The sequence below is a fragment of the Rhizopus delemar genome, genomic scaffold, assembly GCF_000149305.1.
Source record: "Rhizopus delemar RA 99-880 supercont3.14 genomic scaffold, whole genome shotgun sequence".
Lineage (NCBI taxonomy): Eukaryota > Fungi > Mucoromycota > Mucoromycetes > Mucorales > Rhizopodaceae > Rhizopus > Rhizopus delemar.
The window spans coordinates 86,395-106,192 of NW_027137840.1; the positions used below are offsets into that span (position 1 = coordinate 86,395).

Consider the following 19,798-nt stretch of genomic DNA (forward strand, 5'->3'; position numbering starts at 1 on the left):
AAAAAAAAAAAAAAAGAATTGTTTTCTCACGCTAAAGAAATACGGGTTGGATTGATCCAATCAAAACACAGAACCTTAATCAACCCATTTTTACCTTTGAAAAGAAGAGGGGGGGGATTGGATTGAATGAAGTTGTTTATCCAATAGGATACATAGAATCATTCCTCTCTTTTAAAAAGACCTTTTAGATTGTATTATCACGTTGGAAAATAGAATGAGGATAAGCGTTTCTATTATGACTGTTAACATGTTTTGAAATTCATTTATATTTATTTTGAATCATTCTAATCCACTTCTTTATCGATCGTGAGCAGAATGAGGTATCCTTTGTATCTTTATAGACCATTAACTTGTGAACCTGTCGCTTTCACTTTGGAGTGTGATCGTACTGTGTTGACTAGAAGAGAGAATTAGACTGTGATTGTGATCCTTTGTGCGATTGACTTACTAGTCATCTTTCTTCACTCGATAATATTGACCAAGAATATCATAACGCGAAAGATATTCAACAAACTCTTCATCGTGAGTAATGACAACGAATTGAAAGTTACTTTGTCCACGCTTTCTTTGAATGATCCTATAAAAAACAAGTCAGCTTCATCCTTTGATTACCCATCTCAATTACCTCACTATACTTTGGGCCAAGCTCTCAATGTTCTCTCGGTCAAGATTTGTCGTCGGTTCATCCAAGGTGAACACACCACAATTAACGCAAAATGTCTCTGCAAGAGCCAGTCGGATGATGATGGACGCCAACACTTTCTGTCCTGCACTGCATCTGCCTCTCATATTTAATTCTGATCCATTTTGTATCATGACAACCTGTGCTTCATGATCAATCATCCACAAGTGATATCAGCAATATACACTTACTCTGTAATTAAACGATCTATTTGCTGTCGTCCCTTCATCATCCGCACGTACTTCGATATAGTCAATATCTAAAAACAATATCCTTCAGTACTCATTCTTCTCTCTCCCTTTATTTTTTTGAAACACAGACCTCCTCCTTGGTATGTATTCACCCAGAGCTCTCGAATCATCTTGTTCAAGTCTTGCATTTTTAATGTGTGATACTTCATGATGGCCATCTGCAAAATCTTGCTGTATTTTTCAAGGTCACCAATAGCAAGTTCTTTTGACTTGACGTCTATGAACAATTCTCCATAACGACCATCCACACTTGCATAATCATTGGCTAATTCTGCTTCATATCTTCTAATCTGATCACGCATTTGAACCAGTTCACCTCGGATACTTCCACGCTACATATAGAATGAGATCAATTAAGCCTGCTCTTTTGCTTCTTACTTGATCAATATAGTTTGTCTCATTGTCTTGGGCCTTTTTGAGTTGTTCTGAAAGTAACGCGACATCCACATCTCCTTGCTTTTCTTGTAATTGGCGCAATTCATTTTCACAGTTGGCCAGATCAACCTGCCTCTCTCTAAATGTGATTTGATCCTGTAGATCGCGTTCGACCGTCCTTCTCTCTGCTTCATCTTTCTCAATCACGTTGATTTGATCCAGCGTGCTCTTGATGTCCACCTGGAGTCGATCCATCAGACTTTCAAGATCCGCTATTTCCTTCATCGTGTTTTCAAATTTTCCAGCACCGACTGAAGCTTCCTCTCTACCCAAATCAATCAATCGACACATTCCCCTTTAGGCATCCATGTGTCTTACCTTGCAATCCGACGATTGAATTCATCCAAACGGTCAGCGTGACGTAAATACATGTTTTGTTGGGCCCTCATGTTTTCTTCCGTCATACGCCATGCATCCACCGCTTTCTCATGCGCTTCCGTCGTCGCTTGAACTTGTTCTTCAAGTGGGGCTATGTCATGCTCCACTTTCTATCCAAATGTCATTCAAAAGCACTTTGTCTCATCTCTTTACCTTTAATTGTTCCATGTGTGTCTTCATGTTCTCTTCATACTCTTTCAATTGCATGTCCAAACCTACCCTAAAGTCCCACTTGTGCTGACAATTCATCAACGCCTCGCGTGCATCTCTCACGTTATTCTCTGCATGTTGAATCTGACGACGGGCAAGGTCCATGTCATCATGCAATCGTTTGATATCTCGACGCACAGTTTGACTTGAGAAGATGAGAAAACTGGATGTTTTGATAAAAGTCTATGTTTACCTCTTCAAAGATAATTCTTCCATGTCTTTTTGACAATCGGTCAGTGTACGGGTCGAGCCCATGTAGCTCAATTCGTCTTCGATTTCAGTGATATTCTTTTGGAGCACATCACATTCTTTCAGCAGACGGCTCATTTCTTCTGCTGGCTTCAACAGTCTGTCTACTTTGTTTGTATAGCTTTCGATCTCTATCAATTCAGCAGAGGCCTAGTCCACCTTAGTTAAAATCATGCACACCACCCCTACCTCTTCTTTACCACATCCGCTCTATTAAGTGCATGATCCTTTTCAGATTCAAATTCCATCAGGTTTTTCTCAATCGAACCCACATCTTTCTTGAGCGCTTCCAACTTGATCCAGTCTCCTTGAGCCGCTCTCAACCTCACCTTCTTTTCTTCACTCTTCTTTAGTTTTTCATTCAATTTCTCTCTTTGATCCGGAATCCTCTTCATGATCGTCTGCAATTTCCCTTGAAAGGCATCATTCTGTGCGTCTTCACCAAACCCCCTTGTACACAACGGACAACACTTTGAGGCCTTGGCCTTTTCAAAGAATTTGCCATAAATGAGTTCTGCACCATGAATGTTGGCAAGTTGTCTGATTTGGTTTAGTTTCTTTTCTCTATTTCATTCCTCTCCAACTTACTCTCGTAAATCCATAATGGTCTTTTCTGTTGCGTTCAAGGTATCCATGAGATCATGATCACCGCATGCAGCACGAATCGTGGTCTCATATTCTGACCCAAAAAAAAAAAATTGTTATAAACCCACCATCCGATAAACACTGTAAACCTTACTTTGGATATCTTTTCTTCTGACGGATATATGATGTCTAGCAACACCAATCTTTCCTTCTGCAGCCGAAAACTCTTTATTGGCAGTATCTCTGCTTTCTTTCAACTCTTTTACATTTCTTTCTTTTTCTCTACACAACAGAAAATGTAAGTCAACTGTCAGTCGTGTGCCAATGAATATTTTACTCTTTGAATTGCAAAAGATCCTTTTCTAAATCCTTTGCATCCGGTCTTTTACCCAATAGATATTCGATCGTTTCAAGATGTTCTTTATACCTGAATGAATCGGTGAGTGACACACATTGTACCTTTTTTTTTCATAATTACAATCGCTTCACTGTGGCCTCTTTTGATTCCTTTTCGGAACGTTTCAGTGATAACTTTGCAGAAGAGTCACTCTGCTTACTCAATCGATTCATTTCATCATTCAGATTCGTGATGCTATTGTCCAGCTGTTTCAACTCACGTTCTTTCTCTGTCAGCTTTTCTCGGGAGGATACGTTTGAGGTTGTTTCCAACTGTTTCAATTTCATTTGCTAAAATAAAGCTAAGTGTTTGATTTTCAAAAGATGCTCTTTCTCTTACTTCTTTCTCAACTCTTTCTTTCCCTTCCTCAATTTCGTTTGCAGACACATCAAATTCTGACAACTTTGTTCTTAAACTTTCAATCTGCATCTTATCATTCTCCTGTTGTCAAAGAAAAAAACAAAGAAAAAAAAACGTATCAGGGAAAAAGAGGGTACAAGACATAAAAAGAAGAAGCTTACAATCAGTTTTGTCAAATGCTTTTTGCTTTCAATAATGGACATGTGTTGACTTTTTAGTAACTGGAGCTCGTCAGACAGTGTGTTTTGTTGGTTTAATGCAGCCATTTTATCCTTTTTCTGCTTTGCTTCTAACGTCGCCACCTGTTTTCTGAGCAAAGCAGCAGCCTTAGAGCCATCATGAATGGAAAAGGACAGGTTGTGGGTTGAGTTGATGGACTCGATCAATTCGATCCGCCTCTGCATCTGGTCCTCCATCTGCTCTTTAGCCGCCATCAATTTACCTACGGTGGTATGCTTTCGTGACAGCTCATCCTGCGCTGTCTTCAGCTTCCTTTCCAGTCCCCTGCGCTTCTCCATCAATCCATCCCTCTCGTCACTCACCCTGCCTTCACTCACCCGATGCTCGTCCAGCAGCCGTTTGAGTTCCTCGGTGGATTCCGGTCGAGGCGAGAGGGTGTCCTGGAGCGAATGGATCGTGGTCAGATAAAAGTCACGCTTGTTGATGATTTGCTGTATCTGATCGGAAGTCAAGTGAATGTCCCGAAAGACATCACTCAATCGAGCCACCTCTTGCTGCGCTTGATCGATCTTGGCCTCGATCAGGTCCAACGCGTTCAATTTGGCTGCCGTCTGCTGATTGAGCTGTGTCAAGTCTGCACGAATCTTTTTGGCCTTGACCGTGTCGGCCTTGAGGGCTTCGAGTCGTACGTTGCCAATCTTGACATCCTGGACGGCTTCCTTTTTTACGTCTTTGATGTTATCCAGTGCAACCGCGTATCGTTTGGATGAAAAGATGTCGTCAAATTTCTTTTTCAATAGACTCGACTCTGATAGCGGCCAATTGCTTTCTTCTTGATGGCAAAAGATCACATTGTCCAAGATGGCTTTAGGAACGCCCAGGTGAAGTGGCAGTTCTGCATCCATATCTGCACAACGGCTGCTGATACTGAAAGCCTACGGGTAGATATGCAAGCGTTTGAGAGCTTTGTAAGGAAAAAAAAAAAACTCCTTCATCTTTACCTCGCCTGTCACTGGATCATATCTTAACAGTGAATTGTCAATTGTTTTTTGTGTTACTGTCGCTCTCCTTTGGGTCACTGCCAAAGAACGACTGCAGACCATTCTTTCGCCATTGATGTTTTTAAATTTAATCTTTACTTGTGCTTTCACTTCACTTGTCCCAGCTACCTTTTCTTCTGTTAATGTCCTTTAAGAGAAATATGCTATAAACAAAAACCTTGGGGTCATTCACAAAAGCACCACCTTTGCTGTTGGGAGGTGTGTCTCCTGTGCATGCATATCGAAGACTTTCAATGATGGTCTACAGAATAAATCAATCAACAGACATCCTCTTCAACGCGCATTCTTTTATTACTGTTTTGCCTGAACCGTTTGAACCCACAATTAAAGTCAGTGGCGAAAAGAATTTTATATAACTTGGTTCTGAAGGACTAAAGGAGCGAACTCCCAAAATGGCCATACTTTCTATTTGTGACATTTTATTGTTGGTAGAAAAAAAAAAAAGTTCCACCAAGGGGTTTTTGCAGGAAATTTGATGAGCTGCGCATAGTACAAGCCACTGGTGTTTTCAACCTGATGGATTGCAAGTAGCCTGATGCGTTCTAGATTAAAAATCGCGTGAAAACGCACAATGATTCCCGTGTCACAATTACCATCTCTTTTGGTTTTTTTTAGAATGGAACGCTTGGCGTGTTCACATCCTCTTTTGTTTTTTTCTTGTACGTGTATTTTGTGCAAGTGAAGAACATGTTTTTGAATACGATTGTTTATACGTAAAACAAGAACCACAGCGAGGGCTGAATGCATTTGGCTTTATTTGACCAAGTACTCTTTCACACTACTTGTTTTTATTTTTATGACTTCAACTCGAGTACATATAAAAAGAGGCTTTTTTTTTTGAATACATTAAGAAAAGAGGTCAACTTCAATGAGCAAAAGCAACCCTTAAGCCTTTATACAATAGGTTTCTTTGGCCTAACTGGGCTAGGTCTGTAGCATTCTGACGAATGTAGTTTCTGAAAACAGATCGAGTGATTGTTTCAGCTCGAGAAAGAACGCTGACATCAAGATGAAGTAATACAATAAAGTTTCCCTCTTTAGGAATATATATCTCTAAATGATGTGTGTTTCTCTCGAGATGTGTCTCTATACAGGACCTTAATGCCTTTTCTATTTTTGGTAAAATCTTTGTAAGTTGAAGACGAACCAACTTCTCTGCTTGTATCATCACACCCTTTAATTGAGACACACGATCGAGTTTGGTTGGCATCAGCTCCTCTATCATGGATTGAGTTATGATTTTATCCAATGCTTTTTCTAACGTTTTAGATACACGCACTATTATCAATTAAATAAAGGCTTAAATGAACGTTTATAAAAGCATGTATCCCCTCCCCCCCCTCCCCCTTTCTTTTTTTTTATTACCTTGAAGTCCATTAGCCACAGACAGTTGAATTGTACTTGAGCTAGCTTTTTCTACCTTGCTAATACCATGTGGTGTGATTAAATCAATAGAAATATGCCTTATTACATTTGAAGTAACCTAAAGAATCATTAATAAAACCATGTGAGAATGAATAAAGGATTGATTACAGAAGTAGATATTTTAAGGGTAATTTCGCTGTGAATACGGGCCTTGATTTGAGCTACAATGAATTGAGCTAATCTTAATTTATCCATGTGCACTGTATGCACAGATGCTTGAACGATAACAATAAATGCCAATAAAATAATCAGAAAGTTCATTGAACCTTTTTAATTTCCTTTTGTTTGTCAATTATTTATAAACCATTTTTAAGGAGCTCTCTTCAGGAGTAAAAAGAAGCATGTCTCAAACGATTGATAATCCTTCAAACCTAAAAACATCGTAATTCAATTAGTAGGAGTAATAATAAAAAAAGATATTCATATTCATTTGCTGTCGATAATTTTTGGCAAAAAAAAAAAAAAAAAATACAATTTGCCACTGAACCATGTAGTATAAACGAAATGATTTGACAGAAGCATTGGGATTAACCATTATATGGCACGAACAATGATACTTACTTTGAAAGTTATTTGCTGCTCTATTTTAATTAATTCTGATGTATATTCATATCAGATAAAAATTTATTTAAAGAAAAAAATCAAATAGCCTGAACCAAACAATTGTGATTGGCTTGAATAATTAGCAATAGGAAAGAGGACTGCAGAAAAAATCCCAAGCCAATTTTTTTTTTTTCCCTCATAAAGCTTATTAGTGAAGGAAGCAAAAAGTGTGTGTGTTTTTTCAAAAAAAGAAAAAAAAAAAAAAAAAAATAAAAAAAAAAGTGACGTTACCTTTGAGAAGGTTATAGGCACTGTAATTGACTTGACCTAGTCAAACAGTTTGAACCCCCACTTCCCCCATTTTCAATATTCGCCCTCCGTCTCTCTTAATTTCAGTCAATGATACATCCGCCCCTTTCTTTTTAACAAGAAAAGGAGAAAGAGTGAGAATACCGGGCAGTTTCTTGCTTTATCTAAATGAATTTCTTTCAAAAAACTGCATCTTTCCCCCTCTCTCTCTTATTATGTAACTTTATACATGTGTGACATTTTTATATCAGACCAGCTCTTTTTTTCTCCCGCCCAAACTTAATAAAATGACCTCTTTTTTTTTTATTAACAATTGAATTTTTTTTTCTTCCTTTTTTTTTATTCCCCTTTTCTTCTTCCCCTCTCCCACTCTTTCTCTATCATCTCCCTTTTTGTGTAATATTACATGTCAATTAGTGATAGTAGAAGAAGATCACTGAGCGGAGCATCTGCTTTATTAACCAGACGATTTACACGACAAATGAATGATTCAAGAAGAGCTACTGTGTGTGCCCAGCTGCCCAAAGTTCATATTCGCATTGTGCCCAACATTGATAATCCCAGTCGAAGTTTGATATTTGATATTGTGGATCGTGAACTTGAGCATGGTACAAAGCTATTTATTGGAAGATATTCAGAAAGACATATGAATTCAGATTGTTTATCATTCAAAAGTAAGGTCGTCTCAAGGTGTCACTGTGAAATTTGGGTTGAACAAGATGGCAAGGTATAAAAAATTAGTGCAAAAAAGCTGTGACGCCAATGTCCAGAAAAAAAAAAAAAAAGCTCCGTCTTACACACATACACTATATATAGTTATATATTCGTGATACAAAATCGTCTTCCGGTACTTTTTTGAATCATGTTCGACTTAGTCCTGCAGGACAAGAGAGTAGATCGGTTGAAATACATGATGGCGATCTTTTGCAGTTGGGTGTTGATTTTCAAGGTGGAAGAGAAGAAGTCTATCGATCTGTCAAAATGAAATTTGAATTAAACCGTCGTCATACAAGACCTTTGTCTTTTAGTTTAACAGCCTTTCAAAATCTCCGATCACTAACAACACAAGTGGATGCAGTTCATGATGACACGAAGACGACAGATGAATGCTGTATATGCTTGTATGCATTAGCACCTTTTCAAGCTCTTTTTGTCGCTCCTTGTTCACACTCCTTTCATTTCAAATGCATTCGTCCTCTTTTTCAAAGTTACCCTGGCTTTCAATGTCCTCTCTGTCGTACTTATTCTGACCTGGAAGCAAATGTTGCCATTGAACAAGAGGAAATGGGCCATGATGCAGTAGAGTCGAATTTGCAATCTTCACCCCTTTCTTCTTCTCCTTCTTTTCATGATGTACACCACATCGAACAAGAAGAGGATACAAATATAAATCGTTATACAACCGCGGTTGCCATAGAAATGGAATCAGTAGAAGATATCAATGAAAATCCCAATACGAACAATAGTCATCAAATCATTGAAGGCTCTTCTTTAATAGAGAATGCTAATCATGTATCGGCTGCACCACGAGAAAGAAAGACAAGTTATATACTTGACAAATTAAAGACCGTCTTTTTTGAAAAGAGGAAATCTAATGTGATTTCAACCATATCCATCAAAAGAAGAAACAAAGCATCCAGACGAGAAAGACCCATCTCTTTCCCAAATTTTGGTATGGCTGGTGAACCATCCATGATATGTCGACAGCCTACTACATGAAAAAAAAATTATTTATTTTTACCATTTATTTATTAGTATTATTTCAATAAATTGTATTCTTCATTTATTTGATCCACAAAGGTTTTCATAAACTCGTCTCTTTTGATAGCCAATGCTTTCCCTTTACGAGTTCTCATCATCGTTTTCAATTTAAACAGCTTTTCATGAAAGTGAGCAATAGAGGATTGATTCTTGTTTTGAAGATAAATTTCTTGTGTCAAATCCTTTACTATTTTTTGATCAGGTACAAAGAGAGGGATATTTTTAGTGCCGCTGAAAGCTGCACAGCGCATGATACCGAATGCACCAATGGCATCCAGCTTATCAGCATCTTGTACACTATCCAAAGATATAAGAAAACTTTTTTTTAGAGATGCACATCATGAACTTACGCATGTAACTCCAAGCAGCTGTTACGCCATTTTACTTGCTCTTTAGGGTCCTTTTGATCATCCCATCCTAATTCCTTACTAAATCCAATATGATCTACAATCTTGGAAACCAAACTTGCCTTTTCATAACCGTGTTCTTGCAAGAATTTCTCAATCAGTTGACCACCCGTCTCTTTTCCTTGATAGTATTTTCTATCGCCTACATCATGACACAAGGCAGCCAATTCAACTACTTGTAAATCAACTGTTTGATCCTTGGTAGAACAATCTTTAGCAATATCAAGTGCTGCGCATCACCAAAGAAAAATCAGGCTTTTTTTTCAACTCGAATTCCTGTTATTTTTATTACCTAAAGCAACCACTCTTTCAACATGATACATATCATGAGAAGAATCGAATTTGGCCATGTATTCAGTTACCATTTGACGCGTAACTTGGATAATATCACGAGTGGTCATTTTTTAATTGGAGGGAGAAAAAGAAAAAGGGAAGGATTTCGGAATTTGAATTTTCTAGTTTATTTTATTTCAAGTTTTGTCTGACAATTGAATTTTAATATCCTTTTTTTTTTCTTTTTCAAGTGTATTACACAATATGGATTATACTTATACAAGCCCACAACATGTTGATGAGTTTGTAAGAGGCTCAACTGAAGGATTCCCTCAAAGTGTATTAGACAGAGCAACAGCTGCCAAATTACGTTTAGAAAATTATTATAAAACTGCCATTCAACAGGCTCATGAAAGAAACCAGCGGTAAATTGTTAATTATTAATAAATAAAAAAATAAAAACTCATTCTTCTCTCTTAGACGAGCCGAGATGGAAAACAGATTATTACACGAGAATTGTAGTGAAGAAAAGAAAAAGAGACAACTTTATTCTCTGGGTAGGAAAGAATCTCAATATTTAAGATTACGTAGAACAAGACTTGGTTTAGATGACTTTGTTACCGTGAAAGTGATTGGTAAAGGCGCTTTTGGTGAGGTAAACTTTATCTTTCTCCTCTTTTTAATTTTATAGCTCAACTAACTCCTCGCTGTCTCCAAAGGTACGGTTAGTTCAAGCAGGGGATACGGGAAAGATTTATGCGATGAAAACCTTAAAGAAGTCAGAAATGTTGAAAAAGGATCAACTAGCTCATGTTAAAGCAGAAAGAGATGTTTTAGCCGAAGCTGATTCACCTTGGGTTGTTCAGCTGTATTTCTCTTTTCAAGATGCACAATATCTTTACTTGATCATGGAGTTTCTGCCTGGAGGAGACTTAATGACCATGCTGATCAAGTATGATACATTTAGTGAACCTGTTACTCGCTTTTATATTGCAGAGATTGTATTGGCATTAGAAGCTATCCATAACTTGGGATTCATTCATCGGTAAAGGAATATATACGCATAAAGAAAGAGAGAACTAATAACAGCAATAGAGATGTCAAACCAGATAATATATTGATCGATAAGGATGGTCATATCAAACTATCTGATTTTGGTTTATCCACCGGGTTCCATAAAACACACGACTCGCAATATTACCAAAGACTCTTGGAAGGAGGAGCCCAGTTGAATTCATCTGATATGATCATCAATCTGAACACACAAAAGGAAAAGATTGCTACGTGGAAAAAGAATAGAAGAGCACTTGCCTATTCTACAGTAGGCACACCTGATTATATTGCGCCCGAGATCTTTTTACAAAGAGGCTATGGTAAAGAATGTGACTGGTGGTCTTTGGGCGCCATCATGTTTGAGTGCCTTTGTGGTTATCCTCCTTTTTGTTCAGAAAATCCTCATGATACCTATCGAAAGATCATGAATTGGAGAGAGACGTTGATTTTCCCAGAGGATCAACCGATCAGTAGAGAAGCAGAGGACCTTATTCGCAGGTAATTAAGCATACTATTCATTCATGAAAGCGAACAGTAATAATGTTGGACAGGTTGATCTGTGATCAAGAGTATCGATTAGGAAGAAACGGACCTGAAGAAATAAAGGCACATCCTTTCTTTTATGGAATCAATTGGGAACAACTTCGAAACGAAAGATCGCCCCACATACCCCAGTTGAAGAGCATTACAGATACAAGCTATTTCCCTATAGATGAATTAGAAGCTGTACCAGGCGCAGTGGACACTAACCAAGGTAAGCAAAGACAATAAAAGCAGTATGCATTTCATTTACACATTTATATTAGCTTATCAAATGGATACAGTCAATGCACAAAAAGACCTTGCTTTTGTTGGATATACCTTTAAACGCTTTGATTATTTAACAAAAAAGAACGTCTTGTAAATAAAATTTGATACCTTTTTTTCAGTTTATAAAATGAATCATCAACAATTTGTAAAAATTCACAAGAATGTTCAAGAATATATTTCAAAAACAATACTCTGAACATTTTTTACTTCATGACAATATATGTGCTATTATTGATTTCAGGGGGTAACAGTGTACAAAAATAAGAAGAGAACGCAAGGTTCAACAGGGTGATGTCCAGAATGTGAGGGATGAATTGATTTACAATTGAAAGATATAGTTTGCTTTTATTCTATTTTTTTTTTTTTTTGCTTTCTCTCTACATGTAAGTAATACATTCTTTATAATAAAATATACAATTTGTTATGATACAATATGCTGTACACTGTTCCTTCGAAGCTCCGATGAGATGGAGTTTTGAGGAGGAATTAAGATATTCGAATGACTTGAAGCTCTCAAAATTCTCATTGGTTTCATCTTGGTCTCCAGCAAAGAAGGCAAAAGCACAGTGCCAGCAGGAATGCTTACGCTGCCGTGACGACGAATAGCTGCTGTCAAAGGAGTCTCCCGTTTGACCTTTTCCCATTCGATCCTATTCTGTTCCAGAGTATCGATCCATACGCTTGCCTTGGGTAAAAGTCTGTAGACGGCCTCAAAGTAAGGCTTTACGATTAGATCACCAAATCTTAAACTGATACTGGCTTGAGAAGCTAAAGCACGATCCATGCCAGGTGAGACAGTCAATCCAGCCGATCGCTCGGCATCTCCTTGCTGAAAGAATTCTTGTACAATCAAATCTGACCACTGCTTTGAGATGGGCCATACACGTACTGTGTTGCTTATATCAGCTGCATGTAGTAATATCTTGGCAAAATTTGTTCGTCTCTTGTCATCCCAGAACCAGAAAAACGGATCCTCTTCCAAATCACGGGCTTCCTGGAGCAAATCATAGTGGTAAGCCATATCAGTCGATAGAATCAGCTTTCTAAACAAATCGATGTAGTCGATTCCCTTGAATAGTCCATGCTTTTCTATCAATGGAATGCTTAAATCAATTGAATGAGATTCTAATACGGATGTGTTGTTATAACGAGTGGCAAGATTACTCCTTGTCTTGACTTGAAAATCATTATTAAACCCAGGCTTTAGAATAGCTGTTCAGTATAACATGTTTATTCTTTATTTCATATTTGCTTACATGTCCCACATCATGACAGATAGCGGCTATGAACAAGATAGCAATTTCCTTATTTGTAAAGCAAGTACTCGCTTCCAATTCAGTCACTGCGAAATAAAGAATAGTAACAATATCCGCTGCATGATAAAATGTATGATAGGGGGTAGAGTGATAGGAAGAATCGATATCCACCAAGAAGTCCAACAATTGGGATACAGTGATATTGAGGGTGTTTAATATGCCCAACTTTTCAAATATACCCATCAAATGTCCATAAAGATCGGTACGACTGCAATCGAGTACATTAAATTCTGAAGTAATAAATGATCCCTTGTGTTTTGACCAACGTAAGTATTGCTATATTAAGTCAATACAAACTATAACAACAATACTAATCATTGTCTGTACCCTTTCTATTGTTATTAAATCATTGGAATCCAGCGTATTATGTTTAAGTAAAAGCATCTTGAAGTGAAAAAAAAAACTTTTTGTTTGAAAAAGAAAGAGAGAAAAAGAAGAAGAAAAAGGGTTTAAAAAACCTGTTCAAAAAAAAAGGAGAGAAAAAAGAAAAGAGCTATTGCCATGTGGTAAATGATCAACCCAAACCGCCCATTGTTTATCAAGTGACTGCCCATTACCATTTAGTAGCAAAACCGGGAATAGATCGAACTGTTTACAATGAAACATATAAAAACAAAAAAAGACATTGTATTGATGAGATTCATCTATAGTAGTCATTATTCAATTCTTAAAACAAGTTTTTATGTTAAAAGCACAAAAACAAAGTTATAAATATGAGTGGTTTGATGATAATAAACTCAATGCTTTCATCAACAAAGCATACCCACAACACTCTCGACTTCTTTTACAAAAGTGTCTCACTTCTATCGAGATTTGTCACTTCACTAGATTTAAACCTTGATGGTATCCAAGATGTTTCGCCCCTTTTCTTGCTACTGGTTTGTCTTTTTTTAGAAATGATTTATATATCGCTAATATGATAAACTGTATTCATTTAAGCAGTGTTCCTATAGCTTTATTACAAGCCACATAAATACGTATACAACAGCAGTAAATCCTCTTAGTTTATCACCTGCACCGGTTTTTTTAACGATTGTTTCGTGTCTATATTATATTGGCGTATATTGCTATTCTACCAGACGTAATGCTGACGATTTAGTAGCATAATTTTGCTATACTAAATCATTTTGTAAATATATCTTTTTATGGAAATAACAACTTTTTTATTCGTCGCTTTCTTTTGCAGCCACATGATCTCTTTTTTGCCAATAACCCCACTTTAAGAATATGAAGATTATCTTTATTTAGAATAAAAGTAGGAGAAAGAGAGAGAAATCAAGTAGTCAAACTTGTACTGAACGTCTATACATAAAACCGTCTCACTAGTGGTTTTTTTCTTCTTCCTTTTCAAGAGGTACACTATATTGTATACCCAAGTAACATAAAGATAGATATTTAACCAAAAAGATAAAGTACAGTATTTTATGTTTTCAAAACAAGGTTTGCCTCCTTTTTTTTGTTTTTTCTGAATTCGCCCAAACTTCTCAATCCTATCCCATTTTGGTGTGCACGGGCCATCTAAATAAAAGTCCGGCGAGTACAGGAGAAAAGAAAAGGGAGAAAGTGCTTGTATGTGATGTCTGTTGTATATGCATGGCTCTTATATATATATATATATATATATTCGTATTACATTTTGGCTTGGTGAAGGTAAATATAGCTTTTACAAAATCCACTGCTCTCTTTGCTTTTAAAAAGTGAAAGAAGAAGAAATAATTTGAAAGCAGCCAAGGATATCCCCAAAAAAGGAAGAGGAAATTGAATAGAGTCAATATAAAAACTGCATTAAATAATACCAAAAGCTATAGAAAGTGCTTGAAAGAATCCAAAAGAAGCAAAGAAAAAGGGATATAATATATTTAAATGTCGGACAAAAGAAAAAGGAGCAAAGAAAACAAGAGTGAACCTGTTTTCTTTGATAAGAAAAAATATCGAAGCAACAAGTTTTAGAAAAGTGTTATCAATCTTTGTAAAACAACCAATAAGCCGAGTGTTTAATAAAACTAAAGTATATAATATATGTTGACTAGTAGCGAAATATAACAAGTGTATATAATGTCCTGGTTTTTATTGAATAAATGTTGTAACATTTTCAGGCTTGCAACTGTTGATATAAATGATAGTTTCTGTAATTAGAATAAAATTTATACTCCACATCAGGATATTATCTATAGTCGATGTATATATATATATATATCTATTTTTGCAAAAGGGGTAATAATATACAGTGAAAATTATGTTCCAAAGCTATATTGGACAGTACTTCTTAAAACTATAATGATTCCCATATCACTAAGGTCTAGCTAGGTAGCTCACTTCGTGGTTTGCTTTTACTTTCAAGCTTTATTTTCTAAATATATATTTTCTAAGATAAGATTATTTTCAAGTAATCTTGAGAGTTGAAGGAATATATATAAAAAATAAAGACTAATTTATCTATCGGCCGTAAAAAAACTCATAGATGTTTACTGGTGCTAATTCTTTATGTTGATTTCTCTTTTACTATCTCATATTTATTCGCTGGCTTCTTCATGTAGAAAAGTCTGAGACACAAAGGGAAAGCATGATGTTGCCTGTTATTACTGATTTTTCAGATTCATCTCTTCAAAACTGCATATTGCAGTATCAGCCTTCAGGTAACCAAGGTATAGATTGAGAGAAAAAGCATTATTACATTCAAGAGTATAGAGAAACTGACAAGAAATATACCATGACTCGATGTCCCATAAAAATGGTTAAATATTCAGTAATGACAAAATATGCTTGTATCAGCTTCTTTTCAATTTGACAACATTTACTGGAAAACTTGAAACAAATGATCCTCAACTGAGCCCATGCAACTGTCTTTATAATTTACATCATTGATGCGGCCACCGAGTATATCTTTTGTCGAATTTATGATCTTGATCTTATTATCATCATATTCTTTCTAGCATCAGTTTCTGACAAGATACTAACCTCACCGTACGCCATTTTATTTAAAACACCACGAACAAGAAGATCAGTCCTATGTAGAATACAAGATAAATGTCACACTACCAGTCTTTTGTGTGCTTTGTAAGCTGAGGTGTTTTCTTTATCCTTAAAAAAAAGAACTTGATCTTTACCATCTTCTGATTCGAGAATTTTTTCTCTTAGCATTACAAGTTTGATAGCACAATTGTTCTTTGCTCGTTAATCAAGTTGCTGTTTAAAATATATTAGACCCTCTTTATTGAGAATAAACCAGGTTCTAAACTAACATTTTTTTATTATATGGTTAATATTCCAAAATTGTATTAGAAACCCCTATTAAAAAAAAAGACAATGTTTGAAGATATAGACACTGCCATTTACGTCTTTGATAGTCAAATTATAGTCTTTAAGTATTTAAAAGCATACTATAGTCATAAAATGTGTAGTGTTAGTTACATTAAAAAAAAAACTTTTTTGTATACGTATCACAAATTAATATTTGGCATACACAATGTATGGTTATCTTTCTTGTAAGATTCATTAACTGTCAAGGTGATATACGAATAGTATAGTAAAACATCCATCAAGCCTTTTCTTTAACAACTACCATCGTCTTAATTTGTTTTGCTTTGTTTTTTTTTAAAAAGAAAAAGACATTTAACAACTCTAGATCATCTAAAGTAGTACAAATTGACTAAAAAATCTCTTTAGGATTAAGGGTAAAAAATGTGGCCACTTTATGAGTCGACACAAAGAATAGTTCATTCCGTTTGACTGTGTAGGTCGAATAGTATTCAATATTATTTCAATTTAACCAAAATCACTGATTTGAATATCTTAGTTTGATTCAAACATGCTTTAAGCTATCCTTTTTTTTTTTTAAAAAAAAAGGGAAGGGGTTGAATATTGTTATGACTGAAAATATTGTGCGAGAGACATGTTTAATTGTTTGATAGGCTGTATGTATCTTTTTAAACCAAATAAGAAATAAATAGTTTATTGTGACAAAAAAAATACTAAAGGTACTATTTTATCTCATTATTGTTTACATTGAGTAATTATTTACGAGTTTCTGTTTAACTTTATTAAGATGAGGGGAGGAAGCACAAAGAAAACAGCGACCTAATTACGCACAATCTTTTTTTTAGCATAAAGTTGAACAAACTAAGGAAAAAGAAAGCGGTACGCAATAAAGTTTCCCCAACTTTGGGTAGCAAACTAAGCTCCGAAAAACCTCTTTGCTTGTATTTGAGATACTTTTTCTTGACAGCCATTAAGATACAACCTAATTTTCTTTTTAAAAAAACCAAGATGAAGCAATATTAAAATATTCATTTCTAAAGGAGTAACCTGACAATACTTTTCGAATGGCTCTCTGTATTCTATTCTATAATTTAGACAGAACGCGCGCGATTCATTTTCTATAATTGGTTAATGGAAAATAGAAGGATTTTTTTCCCTCAGTCAATAAATTATATCTGATCACAAAAATATATTCAAATGTAAATGTGCACGGCCTCAATCTGTAAAGTCGTCAAGTTATATAAGGAACCTTGAGAAAAAAGAGAAGTTCAACTATTTCTATCTCTTGGCAGACTGTCCATTTATACTATTTCCTGTAAGGTTAATTTTGAGATACACTAGTAAATATTAAAGGAAGAAGACAATTGAAATCATTCTTACAAATATACAAAAAAAGAAAAGTAAAAGAGAGAAAAGAAGTTAATTTTATATGAGTGGCTTGAAAGAGTAGTAATTATAGTCAAATAATTGTATTAATTTTTCTTAATATTCTTTTTTTTTCCTCCTTCTTATCTTTATACATAGTGCGTTTAGTATATTGACTTTTACACAAAAAAAAACGAGGGAACTATAAGAAAATACGCCTTTTATATTTGATGCATATATCCTTGATATGCCTAACAAAAGGGTTCGAATGATATGAGATGAAATTCATTTCAACAGTATAATAATTCATTCAAATACAATGGCTTTCTGAATCATAGAATGCTTGTGCGCAAATATGATATTTTGTTCCTGGGCAGTTGTTGCTATGGTTTCACTATTGTTCTTTTAAAGATTATAAAAGTAGAAGCTAACCTCAAAAGACATCTTATAAATTGATTAATTTATGGGGTTGGAGCGGGAATTTGATACTCTCTCTCTAAACTCAATGCTATTAACAAATGATAATTTATATGCAACATGAGTGAGAGAGGGTCAGTGTGATGCACGTGATTGGTAGCTAGAACAATAAACAAGGTTTACTGTAAAAGGCATCTATTGTGCCTATTCCTGACAACACGAGGTATAGGAACCTCAATATTCATCTTGTGTGTACACATACAATAGAAATAGCGGAAAGTAAGAAGCACTTTCAAATGCAACACAAAATCAATCACTTGTCCCACCTTATTTTTATTAAACTTTCTATATAAATATACTGCTTGGATACTTTTCATTTTCTCTTTAATTTTTTTTTCTTCTTCTTTAAACCCTCCCCCTTCCTTTCCCTTAAGGTTTTCTTACAAACCATTAAACACGTATTGAAAAGAGAAAAAACAAAAAAAGACTGAGAACAAATGCAATTGAAAACACTTTCATTGGCCACTATTGGTCTTTTATTTCTTACCAATATGGGCACTCAAGCCGTTAAAACTGATTTAAAGGATGGCGAACCACTTTCTGAATCTTACCTTTCAGCCTTTGCCAGCGATGATAATGATGATATCGAATTTGAATTATCTGATGAAGTTGCAACCATTCACACTTTAGAAAAGCGTGGTGTCAGTTGCTCAAAGTACCATACTAGTAAGTTCATTATAAATAGCGATATATTATCATTCTAAACAGAATCTTTATAGTTAAAGGCAGTGATACTTGTATCAGTGTTGCAAAAAAGTATGGTATTTCTCTCAACAACTTTTACAGTTGGAATTCTAATGTAAACAAGAGCTGCACAAACTTGTATAATGGAAAGAAATACTGTGTCAAGAAGTCTTCCTCTAAAAAGAAGACAACCAGCAAAAAGAAGTCCACCAAAAAATCTTCTAAAAAGAAGACCACCAAGAAGACCACCAGCAAAAAAGAAACCCGCAAGAAGCTTCAAAGTCAATCTGCTTTCACTTATTATTGGATTGCTCAACCTGATGACTATAAGAGCGGTAAGGACGTGTCCGTCAAGACCTGCAGCGGTAAAAAGATTGCCTCTGTCTCTGAAGACTATGCTGATGCTCTTGTTATGGAGGGTACTGGTGTTGTTGGTTCCAAGATTGTCAATCTTGGTGGCTGTACTTGCAGCAATTATAAATGTTTTGAGTTGGTCGACAGAGAAAGCGATCCTTATGGTTTAACTTGTAAGAAAAAAAAAAGCTTTCTATGATTCATTCTAATCTTTTTTTTTTCTTACATCTAGCTTACGATACTCCTCTTCGCCCTTATGTTACTGTTGCTTCTAATGACATCAAGAAGAATACAAAGATTTATGTTCCTTCTCTTGTTGGTTGGTCAATTCCTGGCTCAAGCAAGAAACACAATGGTTGTTTATTGGTGGATGGTAAACACGAACACAAATATTATCTAATTTACACATAAATTAATGCACGCTCCCTCTCCATTTAGATCAAAGTTGGAGTTTTAATGGTAAACACATTGACTTTTACGTTTACTCGATGGACAATTATCAAAAATTGGATAAAGCTCATCACATCACCAAGGTCGATATCTATGAAGGTGGATCTTGTAAACTCATCGATTATATGTCATAATGGTTGTTTTTTAATCAAATGATCGTAACACAAATAAATTTAAACGTGTAACATTAAAAGAAATTCTATTTTCTGCATGTTCTAATGCAGTAGTCGCAACGCCAAAGGGCGGTTTTCTAAATCAAGGGCGGAAAAAAGGTTTCAATGGTTGGCTTTTATTTTTTCGATAGGCAAATGTATGATTTCAATAATCGGATTCTACAGTATCTATCCTACTATACTTTAAAATTCTTGATTTTTTTTTTTATTTCTAAGGAGTAGAGCCCGAACTTATTAATTATGGAAATGAGCCACATAATATAAATTTTTGGCATTTTTGACATAAGAATAGATAAGATGTAGTTTTTGTTTTAAGTTTGAGTTTGATTGGAACATGGAAACTTAGACATTG

At 35.4% G+C, this 19,798-nt stretch overlaps 7 protein-coding genes across 7 annotated transcripts; 3 read left to right on the forward strand and 4 right to left on the reverse strand.

The window, feature by feature from the left end:
* Nucleotides 1–447: 447 nt before the first annotated feature.
* Nucleotides 448–4,830, reverse strand: RO3G_14378 (uncharacterized protein; the record flags this gene model as incomplete). The annotated part of the gene is made up of 15 exons (XM_067668962.1): nucleotides 448–577; nucleotides 626–822; nucleotides 874–941; nucleotides 1,004–1,265; nucleotides 1,312–1,633; nucleotides 1,687–1,856; nucleotides 1,900–1,966; nucleotides 2,150–2,355; nucleotides 2,406–2,745; nucleotides 2,794–2,884; nucleotides 2,945–3,072; nucleotides 3,128–3,217; nucleotides 3,408–3,628; nucleotides 3,709–4,662; nucleotides 4,729–4,830. The coding sequence occupies 15 exons, from the start codon at nucleotides 4,828–4,830 to the stop codon at nucleotides 448–450; spliced, it is 3,348 nt and encodes a 1,115-aa protein (XP_067525063.1).
* Nucleotides 4,831–5,653: 823 nt separating this feature from the next.
* RO3G_14379 (uncharacterized protein) lies at nucleotides 5,654–6,474 on the reverse strand (the record flags this gene model as incomplete). The annotated part of the gene is made up of 3 exons (XM_067668963.1): nucleotides 5,654–6,066; nucleotides 6,154–6,271; nucleotides 6,322–6,474. 3 exons carry the CDS (start codon nucleotides 6,472–6,474, stop codon nucleotides 5,654–5,656), a joined length of 684 nt encoding a protein of 227 aa, XP_067525064.1.
* Nucleotides 6,475–7,471: 997 nt separating this feature from the next.
* Nucleotides 7,472–8,784, forward strand: RO3G_14380 (uncharacterized protein; the record flags this gene model as incomplete). Its single annotated transcript, XM_067668964.1, has 3 exons — nucleotides 7,472–7,673; nucleotides 7,722–7,792; nucleotides 7,882–8,784. 3 exons carry the CDS (start codon nucleotides 7,472–7,474, stop codon nucleotides 8,782–8,784), a joined length of 1,176 nt encoding a protein of 391 aa, XP_067525065.1.
* Nucleotides 8,785–9,108: 324 nt separating this feature from the next.
* RO3G_14381 (uncharacterized protein) lies at nucleotides 9,109–9,634 on the reverse strand (the record flags this gene model as incomplete). The annotated part of the gene is made up of 3 exons (XM_067668965.1): nucleotides 9,109–9,123; nucleotides 9,212–9,444; nucleotides 9,526–9,634. The coding sequence occupies 3 exons, from the start codon at nucleotides 9,632–9,634 to the stop codon at nucleotides 9,109–9,111; spliced, it is 357 nt and encodes a 118-aa protein (XP_067525066.1).
* Nucleotides 9,635–10,291: 657 nt separating this feature from the next.
* RO3G_14382 (uncharacterized protein) lies at nucleotides 10,292–11,463 on the forward strand (the record flags this gene model as incomplete). The annotated part of the gene is made up of 4 exons (XM_067668966.1): nucleotides 10,292–10,551; nucleotides 10,602–11,057; nucleotides 11,111–11,313; nucleotides 11,366–11,463. The coding sequence occupies 4 exons, from the start codon at nucleotides 10,292–10,294 to the stop codon at nucleotides 11,461–11,463; spliced, it is 1,017 nt and encodes a 338-aa protein (XP_067525067.1).
* A 327-nt stretch (nucleotides 11,464–11,790) lies between these two features.
* RO3G_14383 (uncharacterized protein) lies at nucleotides 11,791–12,868 on the reverse strand (the record flags this gene model as incomplete). The annotated part of the gene is made up of 2 exons (XM_067668967.1): nucleotides 11,791–12,570; nucleotides 12,626–12,868. The coding sequence occupies 2 exons, from the start codon at nucleotides 12,866–12,868 to the stop codon at nucleotides 11,791–11,793; spliced, it is 1,023 nt and encodes a 340-aa protein (XP_067525068.1).
* A 5,354-nt stretch (nucleotides 12,869–18,222) lies between these two features.
* On the forward strand, nucleotides 18,223–19,407 carry RO3G_14384 (uncharacterized protein; the record flags this gene model as incomplete). The annotated part of the gene is made up of 4 exons (XM_067668968.1): nucleotides 18,223–18,451; nucleotides 18,505–18,996; nucleotides 19,056–19,196; nucleotides 19,262–19,407. The coding sequence occupies 4 exons, from the start codon at nucleotides 18,223–18,225 to the stop codon at nucleotides 19,405–19,407; spliced, it is 1,008 nt and encodes a 335-aa protein (XP_067525069.1).
* Nucleotides 19,408–19,798: the final 391 nt, after the last annotated feature.